Raw genomic sequence first — 18,365 nt, 5'->3', positions numbered from 1 at the left:
CCAAATATGAACATCAAACCAACTATCAAGATTAAGTTTGATATATGTGACACAGCTTTGCAATTTTGAAACCAGGCCACTTAGATCATTCCCTTTTCCAGTCATAATAAGAATATGGGAGAAACCTTTTAGCAGACAAAACTGACATTTGTCATTCTACAGTGCAAGAGGGTTGTAGCAGGATAAAGGAGGCACTTGCTTCCAGTTTGGGGCAACGGCATCCACACACAAACACACAATTAATTCAGCAATCAGCAATTTCCTAATGTCTCATATCTGGCTATCAGATCCTAGCTGCATACTGGATGGAAATTCAAGTATTCCTAAAATTATTGATTCATACTTTTATTGAGGACAGAAACTGCAGCCAACCTGATAGCAGGTTGGGCCATCAACCTGCCATCACAGCAGCTTAGGAGCCATCAACCAACAACACTGACTTGGCAGCACTGGGAAGAAGTCCAGTCAATGCGGGCACATTGGCAGTGACAAACTAAGTTGCTATGAATATCCCAAGATGCACAGCCCATTCCACAGGCCCATCCAGTGGGTGTAAAACCTAGGAGGGGATAAAAGAAGACAAGAGAATGTTAGAAAAGATAGAGGTTATGCAGATCTGGCATCACTTCAGTTGAACGCTTGGAACAACTATGATAATTACGAAGCAGGCCAACCAGACTCCTTCAGCAGCCTAGTTTGGTTTGCATTTTGTGCCTATGCATGGACAATACAAGCAGATTTCAGAGAAAGGGTTTTGATAGAGTGTTTCTCCATCTAATCCTTTTCTCTTAGCTCCTGACCTTCTCCCAGCAAGTTATTAGTTTCTCACCTGAAGGACAAGTGGCAACAGAACCATAAGCAAACACATCTTGGCAAACCAGCTGGACCTTCATCAGCAATAAAGGCACTGGAAAATGAGACCGGTGGTTATTATTAACATATGCATCCTTACTCAGACGGATTTCTTATTTTTGCTACTATTTCTGCTTTGCTGTCATTTGTTTTGCTGTCATTTGCTTTGCTTTCATTCTCAAGAAAGCAGGGATATATTCTACATATTCCTGTACAAAAAAACAATAACTACGTCATCATCAAACTTAGCATGTTTTATCCATGATAAGAGAAGAGGGGAAATCTGGTGGTCCTCAAAAAAGAGTGGATGAAAAATCTAAGGCATAAAATAAATACTTCTTATTGCATCTACAGGACAGTTATGAACAAAAATTAGTGAATGTCAAGGGGAACTAGTCATTACATAAAGTTCTAAACAGATTTCTCCATCTGAGAAATCACATGAAAAAATGAACAGATTTCTCAGAGTCTTTGCCTACTCAAAAGCTCTATTTTGGCATGGGTGACATGGTCCTTCCTGTAAGCACAATTTTTTCAGCTACTACCCACTCCTATGCCCATAAATCTTTTTTCTACTTGTGGAACTTAACATTTTAATCTTTTTTAAAAAGAGTGGGAACCTCTTAAAGAAAGGTACTGGCCTCTAGGAGCCTGCCATATTTCTCTGCCTGAATGCTCTAGGCAGGCACTACATGGACCCAGAGACCTTCCTGGAATGGAAAAATGCCAAGGGGTGAATGGCAGCAATTTGCTTTGAAAGGTTTCTGGCTTTGGCACGAGGGGTAGGTGGGCTGGCAAGAAATCAACAAATGGACAGTTTGTGTTGCAACTGCCTGGTGATGGGGGAGGCTTGGGATACTGGGAAGGAAATTGGCAGAGAGTTGAGCTGGAGATGCGTGAAGGATCTGGAAAGAGGAAGCAGAGTGACTGAGGATGGGACAAGGGCAACCCAACAGGGTAAAAGGAAACAAAAATCAGGATAGAAGGTGGGGAAGGCTCCAGACAACAAAGTGAGGTTTAGTCATGAGAGCACAGATGGAGAGGCTTTATGTTAATTGTGATCTGTGTACATGTATGTGTGTGTGTGTGTATGGGAGAGAGAGACAGAGCGAGAGAGAAAGAGGGAAGAAGAATGGACCATGAAAAGGAAGGGAAACAGGTAATTGAGATGGATTAATCCTGTGTGCTGGGGTGTATGGATAAAATGAAGAGACACAGGAAGAGAGCTGTATGGGAGGCAACATTAGATTAAGAGATAGAAATATTATTTCAAAGAAATGGGCATGTGTTTGGGCTTCAGATCCCATACTGGACCTCCACTCAGGTTGATGGATGATTATTTGTCTTTCAGAAATCCCAGGATGTCCTTCTGTAAAATCAGTGTTTTATAACTCATCTGGCATACCATGGTAACCAGTTTGTAAATGTCGTCCCCCCCGCCCCCTGAACATTTCACTGATTACACTTTCTCAGAATGCCAGCATATCACAGGTACAAAGGTAGAAGATGCCTGTTCTGTTCCTACATGAAAGTCAGAAAGATAATTGCTATTATTTCCCAAACCCCTCTCCAGTTTGAGAAGGAAGGGAACTATTTCACTTCTGGTGTGCCATATTGTTGTTTGTTACAAAGCTTTTGTCGAGGGAGAGAGAGAGAGAGACAAAAGGAAATCATATTCAATGTGCATATATTAAAAATTCTGTAACATGATTCTACAGAGGCAAAGTCTAGAATAACTGCCTATTAATAACAATTTATCTGTAGGGATATAGTTGAATGCAGAATATATATCGCAGTCCAACACATTTTTCATTTAATTATTTACACTGTCATGTTTAAAGCAAGTATTACTACAACCTATGATTTTACATGAAATCACCAGTGCAATGCCCTACTCTGTCAGAATAAATGTTTATTTTCAAATCATGCACTGTATAACCTGGGAATAAAGCTTTCTGAATAGGTGAGACTAAATTCGGAATAAATGTTCTCATAACGGCTCTGCAGCAATCATATACTGTATGAATAGAGTTTAAGGAACTCAGAGTCTGTTAAATATGCATTGAGGAAGCTGTACCTTAGAGACATGTTCTAATTTAAGGTGAGGGATTGCTCTGTATTTTTTTTCCTCCTGCATTACTCTCTGTTAGCTAAGCCATTAGTTTAGCAGTTACCAGACATATAAGTTATTGAAATATACCATTAAATTTCCATTGGGTTGAATCTTATGGGGGGGGGGGGGAGGTATGCAAAATGTGTTTCTTTTTTTAAAACTAAAAAATAAATCTATTGCAAATTAAAATACATCAAAACAATATAAAAATATTACCTAAAAATTGGCATAACATTCACATAATCAAATCATTAAAATGTCTACATCAAGATTTAACTATTTTTCAAGTCTATCTGAAAGTCATAAAGTAAGAAGGAAATAGATGTCTATTACTGTAATCGTACGTGGGAATGACCTTGGGAGACTGCGCCCAGAGACGCTGCCTAGGGAATGGTCAGACTAGAGACAGCATAGCCCGCAGCTGGATAGTGGGCAGGGCAAGAGGCTCAGAAAAGACCCTCCCTAGTTTTTCGGGGTGTAAGCAAGACAGAAGGAGAATTGTACTTTCAGACTTGCAAGTTTCTGTTAATGTAGCTTTACAATAAAGCAGAAAGCTCATCTGGTCGTATTTCCTGTCTGGTCTACCTGGTAAGGCTGACAATTGCAGGTAGGTGAAATGGATTCTTGATCCTCTTTTTATACTTTTTTCTAATATAATTGTTTGCTTAATAATCTGTCTTATGGACCTCCAGAGGAAGAAATGGTGGACTGAAGGCAGCTCCATGAAAAACAGAGCCAACGACCACGGCAGAATGAAGAGCCAGCGAGTAGACCACAAGACAGCAGTCTCCAGTGGGTTTAGAACTCTGGGAGATGAGGGAATAGCCATCTTGCTCAAACTGTGGTCAGCGCCTTTTAACTATAAATTTAAGAACTTAAAAAAAACTTTTTTTTGGAATAAACAGTAAAAGGGTTATTAGAACTTTGATTTTAGAAAGTTATAAATGGACTAAGGGTCCAGATAAATTTGAAATAAGATTTTGGAATTAATTATAAAGAATTCTTCCCATGGGAAAATGCTTTTGTTCTGATATTTTTTTAAAAAAACATAAGATTTTAAAAATTGGTCACTAGAGGGAACAAAAGATTACAATTAAAGGAGAAGAACATTTAAACTCAACTTACAAATACAGAATGAAGCAAAATATTTTAACATTGGACATATGGAAGGATATTTTTGAATAATGCACCCAGAAGTTAATTTTAATAGTGTCTGCCTCTATAGAGAGACTGTGTTTGAAAGATGTTATAGAAGAGGAACAAGTTTTACCTGACAAGATTGAGACTGATTTGAAAGTGGATTTAAAAATGGCAGGCTACAATATAGGCATGGAAAAAGATGTTACAAGGGACATACAAAAGAAACTAGTTGATGTCTTGATAATTAAAAGGAATATACAAATAACAAACCAAAAGAGTGATCTGGATAATTTTTCTATATTGGATTTACAAAAGAGGCTTGTTAAAGTTTTGAAGAATCTCATGAGAAGGGACAAAGAAAAAGTGAAAAGAAATCAAGTTCTATGACATTATTTGAAGGGACTAAAACTCAAGATTGCTAGAAATAAAAGGAATATAAAGTTGGTTTATTTGATCAGGGTTAAAATAGATAGGTTGTTATCTCTGGTAATCCTTAATGGACTTTTGCTAATCAGGACTGAAAGGACCAGGCTTTAAGTATTTGTTTATAGATAAGAGATGGGATATGGGAAGATCATTTGTTGTATTTTAAGAGAAGGTGATAAGTTACTAAAATTGTTTATATTTGTTGTGATGAAGGTAGGAAGTCACTTCTTTATATATTTCTTTTTTTTTCTTACTATATTCTTATTTTTTATTTTTTTACTTTTTCTTCCTATATTCTTATTTTTCTATTTCTATTTTTTCCTCTTTTTCTTTCTTTTCTGCACCTTCTACTCTTTCTTTTTATTCTTCTATCATTTCTTTAGTTTGTATTCGTTTTTACTGTTGTAATTATAATCTTTAATAAAATTACTACAAAAAAATAATAATGTCTCACGTCTGACAGATATTTATGAACAAATAAGCTGAGAAATCATCACCTTCTCTCCCAAACTGTAAAATATTCTTGCACTGAATTTATTTCTCAATACATACATTCCTGAGATAAATTAAATTTCCAGTATCTGGATATTTTTATCCAGATACTGGATAAAATATAACTAAATCTTGCTGCCCCCACAGCATGTCCTTATCACATACCCTAGACAAGTCTTTGATGCACCACCATTCATATCCCTTTGATGCGCAGCATTCTAAGGGCCATGATTGGTGGTTTCTTTGGCTGAAATTTTGCTCTATCTAGCATAATCCACCACATTAAAAGCCTCCTCCAGTTGGCATGCACAACTTTCTGGTTACTCTGTGCACTGCATTTTTTTCTGGTGGTTTTTCTTTTTCTTTTCTTCCAACGTCAACTGATTGGACTTTAAAAAGAAATATTTTCCTTGAAAAGACCAGTCAGTTTTTCTACCTCTTGACCATTAGGTGGCAGCCACGAGTTGGGGAGGGCATCAGTTGCATCTCTTGGCTACCATCTAGTACAGTAGTTGGGATTTGGGCAGCTGCTGGATAAGTGCTCTTGAAAACGAGTTTGGGAAAGTTTAATTGTGGGGATCAGAGTGGGAGCTGTATAGTAGCCTATGAAGATTGAGGAGAGGAAGCCAGGAATCAGGGCTGAGGGCTCCTAGGAAGGGAACTCCATGCAAGGCAGGTACAGAAGTACAAAAGATGATACCTTCCAATTAAGAATGTTAAGCCAGAGACAGGCTAGTCAGTTTCAAGGCTTTGCACTTGAATGGACTAGGACACATCCTCTGGAAATGATTAGTGACCCACCCTAGTACCAGGCAAGGAGGCTGTGTGGATTTGCCCTTTGACACCCTGCATTTTATTGCTTCGGATTTCACTGATATGCACTTACCAAGTGTTAAACAAAATAATGTGGGACTTTTTTAAAGTCAGCCTTTACCCCAAAATTCTGAACCACATTTACAAGATTTTGTATATTTTCATTTAAATGTTCATTCATGTAATTGAAATTTTCATTTAAGTGTTCATTAATGTAATCCAAATTAAATTATGCATGTGGAACTTCCTGGTCACACCAGGAGAGGGCAATAGTGCAAAGAAATACTCCGATACGTAGAATTAGACTCTCTGGGCACTTCCCAATGAGAAATCTGTCTCTGAATCAGGCAAACAGACATTTGAACTATGTAGACTGATTTATCTAAAATGAAAGAAAATCATTAACCACATGAGGAACTCAGTATACCTATAAAATTACACCACCACCCCCCCCCCCACACACACTTTTTCTGATTTTTTCTACCCTGGGTTAGATGAAAGATCTGAAGTGTACGGCTCATGTTTAAGGCAGGTGATATGTGCAATAAAGCCTCTGTCTACAAGCAGACAGAAATAATCTCAAGCGTCAAAAATTATTCCCAAGCTCCATATCTAAATACCTGTGGAAGTGATTGATTCCCTAATCTTCAAATCAATCACACAGTCAACCACACATTTCTGAGCACTTGCATATTTTGCAGAAAGCAATGCAGCAAACAGTAGAATCTGGTGAGTTTCTTCATCTTAGTGGTGCAGAACTTCCTACAGAAAAAAAAAAAGTTGTAATCATTATCCTGACATGGCAGGGATACCAGAAACTGGAGGACAAAGAAGGAGAAGCAGAATTCATAAGACAATCACTGCAGTTACAGAATCGCTACGGTATTAAGGCTGATTAAAAATCACAAAGCAGTGACCTAACTCTTCGTTTCACAGAAGGCTCAGTGCAAGTGGGTGAACAAAGGCAGATCCGGAGGAAAAGAAAAAAGGATGCTGGCAAAGAAAGTTTGGTCAGAATTCTACCAATGAAACCATAAGTCAGGAGTGTGCAAAAAGTAGCACCTGGACTACCTGCAGCCAAGCAACGTGTCCCTTTCGGAGCCCCCTTGTTCCCATATCTTTCTTTCCTCCCTCTGCTTACTCACTTTACCCACCATTAAGAGACAAAGAAGGCTGTGCATGTCGACATGTATTAGAAAGTAATATGCGCATGCATGTTTGTATGTATGAATGGATTAAATAAAAACAATTTCAGTGCTCCAACCCACATTCGCATCTGGTAACACAAATATCCATTCTTGCATGGCCCTTTTCACCATGAGCCCTTCTTACACACTCCTAAGTCAGAAGTCAAGGCGAGCAATCGGTTGTTGCCCAGAGGCTAGAACTCACTCCCCTAGTCAACTGGAAGACCTCAGGATGTCTTCTGTTGACATCTCCTGGAGGCAGAGCTTGGTTTTAGGGCTTTTTTCTGCCTTTGGGGCATTATAAGGAGGGCATGGGAGCACAAAACCTCTGGAAGGCAAGCTGTTTGCTTTTGCCCAATTAAACCTATAAACCTCCCCACCCCCAGCCTGAACTTGTGCCACTACAATTTGGTGGTAAAATGGTCTAATTTTCCTGGTGTGACTTTGGCCATTTTGGTGGGATTTAGTGGGAGCAGTTTGTCTCCCAGAGGACTTGAGATCACATTCTTGTCCTTATTTTATGGGGGGATGGGTGGGTGGTAACACACATAAACATTTGCACTACTGAAAATAAGCCATTTTGCTGGCAAATTGCAAGGCTCTTTGGGATGGTGCAAATGGGATGCCCACCCCTGCCAGAGACTGTAATTAATGAATATATTAATTAAATGCAATATATGGAGAAAAATTACTAAAGTATTTATAAATTCACCAGCTCTAAGGATCTCAGATGCAGTTTAGTTGGTGACTATGGCAAAAATCATGGAGTCCAGGCAGGTAAAATATCTAATCAATCAATCTTCAATATCACATTTGTATTAATATTAGCAAGTTATATATTGTCTGCAGAGGCCAATCAAAAACAAGTCGAAGTCTCAATGAAGTGTTTTATTGTATCAGTTGGTAAACAGTTTAGCTGAAGAGATAAAAAGGTAAATATGCCCTTAGGTCAAGCTCCTGGTGACTTTAGGAACAGATCCAGACTGCCTTTTTATTCTTGATGGAGAAGTGGTTTGCTTCTTCTGATGCCAGGGGGAGGGGGTGTGTTTGGAATGATAACTATGCATCTGGAATCATGTATGGGAATGAAAAAGAATCTGGGGCCAATCTGAACAGGAGATGGTCAGTGGGAAAACATTAAGCATTCATTACACAAACATGTATGCTCATATACCCCATTATTGCAAAAACACAGCCTTCAGCTGTTATTCCACTTGGTGCAGTGCTTAAGTCATCAGGCTAGAAACTGGGAGACTGTGAGTTCTAGTCCTGCTTTAGGCACAAAACCAGCTGGGTGACCTTGAGCCAGTCCCTCTCTCTCAGCCCTAGGAAGGAGGCCATGACAAACCAGTTGTGAAATCTTGCCAGGAAAACTGCAGGAACTTGTCCAGGCAGTCAACAGGAGTCAACACTGACTTGAAGGATTAAAAAAACCTTGCAACCTTCTAACTTGATGATGATGATGATGATGATGATGATGATGATGATGATGATGATGATGCAAATGTGGAAAAAGAAAGTCATGGGGGTGTCAATAGTGCTTGGTGTGCTTTGTGCCATATAACAAAAGAACAGGAAAAGCACTTGGACACAATAACAATGGACAGAATCTCAACTCATCAATTACAAAAAGTTGCATTACTTGTAACAGTGCATATATTATGACAATATCTTTAATTATCCTAGATCCTTGGGAAGGATCTGATAGTACCAAATCCAATTGGTCAGAACTATCTAGTATACTGTGACTATGCTGGGGGTGGGGGTGGTGATGATGATGATAAGTCACATGAAAACTTACAATTTGGTACAAACCTTTAGAGGTCTGTGGAGCCACAGCCTATGGAAGGTCATATATGACTCTGGGGCTCAGATGCACCTCTGATATAGTCTTTTCCTTGCTGCTTGTAATGCAGTTTCTCAAAAAAAAGTTCCACCCGAAAATATGACATAATGCATTTGATTATACAAAACTGGAATTGGATAGTTTGTGATTCAGTAACTCAGCCAATATGCCCTTTCAATGGAATGCTAAATTTCCACTAATTATAGATAATTGGTTCAAAGAATTTCTGCTGTTAAGATGAATGTTTTACCTAGAATGTTATTTTTGTTTCAGTCAAAACCTGTTTTGACAACTGACACACCATTTAAAATGGCAGAAGGATATATCTAAATTTGTATGGCAGGGAAAAAACCACAAGTTAAATTTAAGGTGCTACAAGATGCAAAGGAAAGAGGAGAATTGGATTTACTGGATTTGAAATTGTTCTTTGATGCTTGTTGTTTAGTTGGATGAAAGAATGGGTGTTGCTGAGAAATAGAAGAGTTTTGGAATTAGAAAGACATGATCTGAAATTTGGGTGGCATGAATATTTGTGGTATGATAAAGCTAAGGTTAATGTAGATTTTAAAAATAATTATGTTAGATGTGCCATATTGAGAATATGGAATAGATACAAATCCAGGTTGTGCCCGAAAATGCCTTTGTGGTTCTCAGCACAAGAAGCATTTTATAGACGAGAAATGATAAGCAAACATAAATGGTTAACTTACCTTGAGATATTAGATTTTTTTCAAGGGTAATGTAAAATAAGTCAAGAGCAGATTTGATAGCAGAGGGATATACTTATCAGTGGGTTTTTTTACATAGAATTATCAGAAAGATTTAAAGTAGATAAAAGAATGTATGGTTTTGAACACTGTAAGACTGAATTTGAAATACAATTGTGTACAAATGATGAACATGTAATTGCTAAAATGTAAAAACTTTTATTGAAATATGGAGCAAAAGAACAAGTGAAAGAATGTATAATAAAATGGGCTAAAATTTTGGTTACAATATACAAATGGAACAATGGAAAAATATGTGGTTGAAAGGATTGAAATTTATATTATGTTATAACCTTAAAGAGAATTTCTATAAAATGATGTACCATTGGTATATGTCACCAGAGTAACTGTCCAGAATGTATAGAGGTTCTTCAAACTTACATTGGAAATGTGAACAACATGAAGGGACATTTTATTATCTTTGGTGGACATGTAAAAAAGCTAGAAAATTTTGGATACAAATACATATGCTAATTCAGAGAATCTTAAAGATTAACATACAATTGAAATTGGAGGCTTTCTTTTGGGACTGATGGATAAACAGCTGGAAAAAAGTCATGGAACTTTGTTTTTATGTATGACAACTGCAGCAAGATTATTGTATGCACAAAAGTGAAAAGGTTTGGCATTAGCCACAATGGAGGAATGGTTGGTGAAGATGATGGAATTTGCAGAGATCGCTAAATTGATTTCCTTGATCAGAGAAAAGACAATATCTATGTTTATTGCTGACTGGAAACCCCTTATAGACTTTTTGTGTGAAACAGAAAAAAATGAACTTACGATTTACAGTTTTCATGATTAGAAAAAAAACAGATAATAGAAAAGAGTTTGTTTTTGTAACCATAGAGTAAGAGGTAATTTTGTATTTCTACTTATAATTGCTGTAAAGGAAAACGTAAGCTACTTCTTCTGGCTTTTTCTTTTTTCTTTTTCTGCTTTCCCTTTTCTTTTCACTTTATATTAGTTCTTGTTAATTTTTATTTTCTGTTTAAAACTACACACACACAGAGTTGGTTCAGTTAAAGGGGGTCAATTTATATTTATCCCTCTTCCAAAATTAAGAGTTCCAGTAACTAATTGATCAGTTGCTGAGGGGATTGAGAATCAAATTAGCTGGTTTAAAGCTGCAGCCTCTCCCAGTGAGCTTCACTGCCTCCCACACCTAAGATTAGAAGTTGGGGAAGAAAAAAAAACCATTTATTTATTTATCCATCCATCCAAGCTACTTGAAAGATCATATCATTGTCATATAAATTCTGAGATCATAGTTGGAGGCTTATCTCTCATTCTTCTACTTAATAAGATGTAGGTGATTGCAACTGGAAGAATGTTGACTATTGTGGGTTTAGTGATAGAATTTCCTCTGAGAGAGAGCCATCAATGCTTTTTTTATACAGAACTACTTCTAGTATCAGATGAAGGCTGTAAAAATTCTTCCATATGACTGAACTTTTAGTTCACCAAAATGTAGCTATGCTGGGTTCTTTTAAAGATGCTGCAGTTGGAATTTTAACATTTTTAATTGTTTTATTGATTATTATTGTATTTTAATATTCTGTTGCTATAAACCATCTAGAAAATACTGCTCTTAGGAAAGTTACAAATGTTGTAGTAAAACAAAATGAAAAACCACTAGATTCCTTGAAATAAATTTAAAATGATTTCTCTGGCTATGATCAATATGAATCTGTAGCAAAGTCCAAATAAACCATGACAGATACTTCAGTTCTGAAATCCAGCAAGTCATCCATTTATTGAGTCAACTTAATCTTGTATGAAAAAAAGGTAAACCAACAAGCAAGCAGGTAAACCAACCTTCTTTAAGGTTTAGCAATTTGGCAATGCAATCAGAAGTCCCTTGGCTGATACAGGATTGATTCTCAGGTCAACAGATACAGGACTGTAGACACTCTGCATCAGAGTAGCCTCGTCAAAAGATGTACAAACTTACCTTTAACAGCAAGGAGTGTTTTCAAAGCATCCCATGTGCTGAACAAACTACCCATCTTTAAATACAGCAGAGTTGCCCAATCTTTTTCAACCGACTGGCTTAATCTTTCAAAAGTGTGTTCATCTACCTCCTTCCCTTACCTACCTGACGTGCTATTCTTGTCTGCAGCAGGAAGTTATTTTTAAATGTTTCTGGATGCTTGGGCAATGTCCTGGTTTGCTCAGTGTTGAGCCACAGAGCAGGATGAGGCAAAAGTCATACAGTTGACCCAAACCTTTGCTGGTACAAATCTACTATCTTCAAAGATATACTTGCTCTAGTAACTAATCTGATCAGGACAGCCTTGGCAGGATTAGGCCAATCAAAGAGTTCTCCTCTGAGATTAACAATTTTATGCAATCCATTTGAAAATGAAAGCTCTATTTGTCTGTTCAGACTTGAAAATAATGACACATTTATATGTAAAAAAACAGCTTGCCCCTCTGATCTCCGCTTTCCTGGAGCTAGAAGATTAAAATATACTTTAAAGAAAAGTCAGAGATTACACGAGAAAAAGTGAACTTTCACAAAGGGTATGAAAGGAAGGAAACAGGTTTCCTAAGGATAAAATTCCCTCCCTGTCCTGTTATAGGTAGGACCCAGTTCTGTTTGTTTGTTTGTTTGTTTAAAAGAAGCTGTTCATTCAGGATTTGGGCTGAATTATTTTGGGATGAATAACTACTGAGTTTTTAGTGTATTCTTGTCAGAATTGCCATTGCCTTGATTTATGCTTTTAACTTTTGTAATTTATCTGTTTTATCTGTTTTATTGTATTCTGTTTTGGGATTATTATCAGTGGACTAGAGATGACATGAAAGTTTGGGGGGGAATAGATAAAATGGGAGAACAACCTTTTGCTGTTCTCCCTCTCCCCTTTACCCTTTTTTGTTTTGTATTTTTCTGAAAAAGGTGAACAAATTAGAAAAAAATAAAAAATAAAAACTCTCCAACAAAGTATTCTCTTTTAGAATAAAGGAAAGGACAATCTCACTCAAAGTAAGATGTAACCCCCAGGACCATCTCACCAGTGCCACTGGAAATGAGAAAGGCATCAAGCAAGGCTGCACATTGGCCCCTCTCTTAATCGATTTCTGTATCAACTCCATGGTGGGCCATCTCCTCAAGACAAACTTTCACTCCCCAAAACTTGCTGGAAATCACATCTCTGTTCTATTCTATGCAGACGATGCAGCAATTCTTTCAAGAACACCTATTGGTCTTAAAACAGCACTGAGAGTACTAATACAGTACTGCAAGGAAGACCAGTTAGACTCAATTATCAGAAAATGAAAATCATAGCATTTACTAAAAGGCCCAAGAGCCACTCCTGGAGCATAAATGGCCACCAGATTATGCAGTTCTCCTGTTTCAAATACCTGGGAGTAGTCCTTCATTCTGCCAGCATGGGGACTACATTGGTGAAAATGCTCAAAGGGTTCATCTGCCATCCTTAAATTCCTCAAAACAAGAGTTGGCCACTATATTCTGCAGCACTCAAATTAATTGAAGCCAAACCAATAGCACAACTTTATGGTGACCAGCTGGGCCCTTTCTCCGATTTTGTACCATTAGAACTTGTACAATCCAAATTTCTAAGATCAGCCCTTCAAGTCCCAAAATGTGTCACTAATGCCACCCTGAGATTAGAGACAGGCCTCATGAAGGTGGAGGCTAGAGTGTGGGTGACCATACTCAGCTGTTGGCTCAGACTCTCTTTTTTCCCTTTTTTCCCTTTGGCCTTGCCCCATTAACTATGAGGGATGATTTTCAGTCCACATGGAAACAGGCAGGAGCAACTAAAATCTCATCCTTGGACTTCTCTCCAGGTCTTCTACTCAGCATGGGATAGGACCAGGCCAAAGCACTCATTAAACAGTGTGTAGTAGAATCCAACAGGTATTCTATCTCCCCAGGACATACTTAACTAAACTCAAAGTACCTAACCACCAGAGGGCCTTTCTCCTGGCACGATGTCATGCCCTCCCCTTAGCTGTCCTCGAAGGCTGATACAGGAAGACACCCAGAGAGAAAATGCCCCTGTGACTCTGGACACATAGAAACAACAGAGCATGTGCTTCTCCAGTGCCTGTATTACAGAGACGTTCATACTATCCTCACTATCCTCATCTCACCATTATTACATAAATACCCAGGACACACAGGACAATTCTACACCTCCCTGCTGCTTTCAGATACCAACCCAGCTATAACATATAATGTTGCCAGGTTCTGTGCAGCAGCGATTAAAATTCATCAGATGATGACTGTGCCATAAACTAGCCTTAATGAGCATTTAGTTTGTCATACTAGAGTGCTTTGCAATTTGATAGTCTGCCATGTATTAACCTTTATGCTTCCCTACACCCATCTAAGGCTCCTACCCCTCCTTTTAGATTACTTTTAGATATATACTTTCTGGTTTATTTGACTGTACACGACCCTCGTTATGCGGGTCTTTGACCGTAATAAAGATTTGATGATGAGGAAAGGACAAGGGACCTCTATATGGCTATCCTTCATTTCCTCAAAATATTTTCTGTTAAGGTTGTGCAATGCTTTAGATCTGTAGGCAAAAAGACGCTTTGTGCCAGGATATAGCAACTATCTACACTTCTGAAGCCAATTGTGTCCTTTCTTGGGATCCCACTACATCTGTACAGCTGTAGAAGACAGCTGCATGAGCCTGGGAAAAGATGCAGCTGCTTTAAAGAGCTGCCTAGAGGTATTACATCAGCACCCCTGTTTAGTTCAAAGCACTTTACTGCTTTTGAATCTGAAGTGTGGTATAGCCTTTTCTATTCCCTTGCTGTAAGAGTCTGATCTAGAGTGTCAGAACACTACAGGGTCTGAATAGGGAGAGCAAGCAGTGCATTGCAACTCTCAAATGGAAAAGCAAGATGCATTTTGATCCCCACGAGGTTGAAGGCCTTCCTTCACTAAAGAAAGAAAGAAGGAGCTGCTTTTGGGCTTGTTATTGCATATTATATCTAGAGATCAGTAGATCAGCTCTTATCTGGATACATCATGTTAGGTAAACACAGGAATTATGTTTTGATTGGCTAGGCTTTATGGTTTTAAATGGTTGTGTGAACCTAACTAATGAAGATCTGAGGGTTAAAGTTGTTTGGTTTCCTGTTAATCCTGAACAGACCTGTTCAAAGCCTTCAGAACAAGAGCAGTGGGGACATGTACAAAACACTTATTTTCAAAATATTAAAGCAGGCCCATCTTTTTCCAGGCTCATTCAGCTGCTTTGGAAGTTGCTCCTGACTGTCTTCACTTGTGTGTATGTATGTGTGCATAGCCCTTTTACTTCTCTGGGAGAAATGCAAAGCAAATGTGTTGTGCATACACACACATGCAGTGAACAACTGGGAGCAATTTCCAAAGCAGCTGAATGAAATACATGGTTGCTTTAATAATTCAAGAAAGGATGGTTTGTACACATTCCCATACATTTCAAAGCACATCTTATGAAGGAATTGCACAGTCCTAATCTTGAATGTGTTACAATTATAGACATTAGCTTGTGAAAGATCCCCAAAAGATAATTTAGACCAATTCCAAACACTTCCATTGTATGCTGATGGAAGAGTTAAGATGGGGAATTATTTTGCAAGATGTGGGGAAAGAAGAGCAGAAATTGCTCTGTTGCCACAAGTGATTCAGCACAACCCATCTTTCATTTTTTGAAACATGGCCTCTCCCATCCTATCAACTCCTTGCTTATTTATATGTAACCCCAGCAGCCCCTGTTGCAACAGTGGAACTGAGAATCTAGGATTGTGTTTGTAGCTTCTGAAGGAACATACCTGTACTATTGATTCATCCTTCTGTTGTTTTTCCTGACATTGAAGAATCTATTATTTGTGAAATATGCTCCTATTGTGCTTGTTGCTCATTGACACCAACGTTCTCACTTGGATATTCCTATTCTAATACTACGTATACATCATAACATAGCTCCAATCATATATAAATGATGTTCTGCCCTGGAGCTTATATTTCATTTTCTGATACAGTGTGACCTAGTTGCAATGGCTGACTCCAAATTCTAAAAATACTGTAAGTGACAGGGAAAAATTATTTGTCTACATTTTCCATACTATGTATGATTGTGTGTGTGTGTTTGTGTATGTATGTGTGTACATGTATGTGTGTGTGTGTGTGTATTGCTGCCCTTTGTTGAAAGGGTACTTTGGATATACAGAAACCAAGAAACAGAGAAAATACATGTTTAATTAGAATGTAATCCCTTTGCAGGCTTGCCCAGCACCTGACCTCTTCAAGTGATCATGATGGATAAAGAGTTTAACAAACTATATGATGAACACTCCGTCTAATAAAGTACATACAGTCCATCTGAATGCACACGTGGATGGAAACACAACAGCAAGTTAGGGTAGATTAAAACAATGATGTGCCAAAGATCAGGAAAAGATCAAAGTATGACTGGTAGAAAAAAAGTTCCAAGAGTCAGGATGTGAATTTCCATGATCAAGAACTGCTCAAGAACAGCTAGAACCCTCCCTAAATTGTCTTCTGTACTGTAACAATATTCCACAACAATGGTTGATGAAAACCAACTGGTCAGAGTCCCAACACTTTTAGGTTATAAAATAGGAGATGAAGAGGATTTCTCTATGTAAGCTGGGAGGAACATAGGAAGTATACATACAGGTATATATGTAGATTATGAGTGTCCCTATTCTATAGCTTGCTATTGTATTTATTGCTTTTTTGTCTGCTACTTCTCTCATGGTCTTTCCCACTCTGGGAAATCTCTCTGGAATCAAGAAGCTACAAGACAACATTTAGTAACCGATTACTAGTTTGGTCTAGTGGTTAAGGCTCCAGGCTAGAAAGCAGAAGATTGTGAGTTCTAGTCCCGCCTTAGGCATGAAAGCTGGCTGGGTGACTTTGGGCCAGTCCCTCTCTCTCAGCCCAACTCACCTCACAGGGTGGTTGTTATTGTGGGGAAAATAGGAGGAGGAAGGAGTATTAGATATGTTCACTGCCTTGAGTTATTCATAAAAATAATAAAGGCAGGATAAAAATAAGTGTTTACATTTTTTACATTCATTTAGATAATCTCTCTGTTTACATTACATTAATCAAGTTGAACAGTGATGAGTACCTCTAATTAGTTGTGTTGTAACTGAGAAATGTATGAAAAGGACAACTATATTCCAGCTTTGATACAATAAACCTATGCAACTGTTGTACTATATACTTTTGCTTTCTGTGATTGTGCCCACTGGAGACAAAAATCCTGGTGGAGGGAGGAAGAAATAATTTATCTCTGCTTCCCCTTTTCACCCTTCTAAATTATGGGTACTTCCATACAGCTATCGTTTTCAATCTTCAAACTCTCAAAATAATTTTTTTAAATGTCCTATAATTGCTATCATCACCAGCCTTCTCCAAACAGTGGGCTCTTCCTCACAACCATATTCATATGCATTCTTCCAATCCCTAGACTGGAATAGCAGGACTGACAGGTAAGGGCCTGAGCTGAAGTCAGAGGAAATTCACTTGTCCCATCAGTAGAGCTCTTGCTTTCAACCTGTGCAAACCTCACCCCATCCCCACCAGGTGTGTCCCTATCGGTGGCTTGTGGGGTGAAGCAGGAAGATGGATCAATCAGGCAGCGACTGGCTGCGACAGGGAGCACCCAAAACAGCCCAACAAGTAGGCAAAATGGTGCAGGGATAGGCAACAGTCACAATGGAAAGTGACTTGGTGCAGGAATAGGCAAAAGTCACCATGAACTCCATGACAAAAGCAGCATAAAACCTGCTGCACATTCACTGAGGACAGAACCCAGCTGCGTTTCCCAAGGTTGCTAAACGTGGGTTCAAAAACAAGGTTTCTCAAAAGAGGTTCCTGCTGTTTCAGAACAGTGGTATATCAAAATGCACAAGGAGCCTCTGTAATGCCTAAATGGGTTTTTGTTTTTGTTTTTGTGAAATGCTGGCGAGACATTATGTGGACAGATCCCTCTGCAGAAGCCAGGTGCCCAGTCTCTTCAGGAGCCCAAGCCAAAATGGTCATAGAGGGCACTACATAGTGATCAGAGGGGGATTCCATAGCAGCCAATGAGAGCTAAGTCGATCCCAGCTTCTAACCACATCACCACTAACGTTGTCAGTGTGACACTGTAAACTTCTGGTGGAGGAGGAAGAAAACACTACCTTCATACCAGTACAGCTGAAAATGCATCTAATCTGACTCCACAAAGGAACAGGTGAGGTACAGACAGATATGTCCTCTGAAAACTGTGCAAGGCATTTCATACATGCTTAGTGGAACATGAGGATGAGCCCACTGAAAGCTCTACAAGAGCTAAGTAGCATTTCCTCCAGCTGATCAACAGCAGGGAGCAAAAACTGGCATTCGGCCAATGTTCCACCCTCTGTAGTGTGTAATGGTAGTGTGGCACTTAACCTTTATGGGGAAGGGGGAGTCCAGAGGCCAGGAGATGGGGTGAGGCAAGAGCTCTTCTAATTAAAAACATTCACCTGAGGATTCCTACTGTGAAACTGCCTCTGCAGATACCTGTTTGGCATCACAGTTGAGTCAGACTTTAATTGGCTCAGCTGACAAGAACAGGTGGAGCACAGGAGCACAGTGCTAATCTGAGAGTGGCATAAAATGGCTGCGTGAAAGTGCCCTAAAAATCTCTAAAAGGGCCCTGTTCTAGCTCTCCTCTCATCATTCTGGTTGTGTTTTTTTC

The 18,365-nt window shown here is 38.7% G+C and overlaps 1 protein-coding gene across 1 annotated transcript; it reads right to left on the bottom strand.

Moving 5' to 3' along the window:
• Positions 1-422: 422 nt before the first annotated feature.
• RETN (resistin) lies at positions 423-7,017 on the bottom strand. Its single transcript, XM_088133893.1, has 4 exons — positions 6,978-7,017; positions 6,457-6,579; positions 830-907; positions 423-559 (listed from the first exon to the last, which is right to left on the bottom strand). The coding sequence occupies exons 1-4, from the start codon at positions 7,015-7,017 to the stop codon at positions 423-425; spliced, it is 378 nt and encodes a 125-aa protein (XP_087990019.1).
• Positions 7,018-18,365: the final 11,348 nt, after the last annotated feature.

The sequence above is a fragment of the Python bivittatus genome, unplaced genomic scaffold (assembly GCF_059951505.1).
Source record: "Python bivittatus isolate LINGU-HERP-01145 unplaced genomic scaffold, Pbiv_v1 ctg000080_np1212, whole genome shotgun sequence".
NCBI lineage: Eukaryota > Metazoa > Chordata > Lepidosauria > Squamata > Pythonidae > Python > Python bivittatus.
Note: the sequence above shows the minus strand (reverse complement) of the source record. Positions and strands in the feature narration are given on the sequence as shown.

Coding starts and splice junctions, on each gene's coding strand:
- RETN (XM_088133893.1), bottom strand. CDS start 7,017: ATGCACAGCCTTCTTTGTCTCTTAATGGTGGGTAAAGTGA. Junction 6,580..6,977: donor CTTAATGGTGGGTAAAGTGA/GTAAGCAGAGGG, acceptor TGCACCACTAAG/ATGAAGAAACTCACCAGATT. Junction 560..829: donor TGTTGCCACTTGTCCTTCAG/GTGAGAAACTAA, acceptor ATCCCCTCCTAG/GTTTTACACCCACTGGATGG.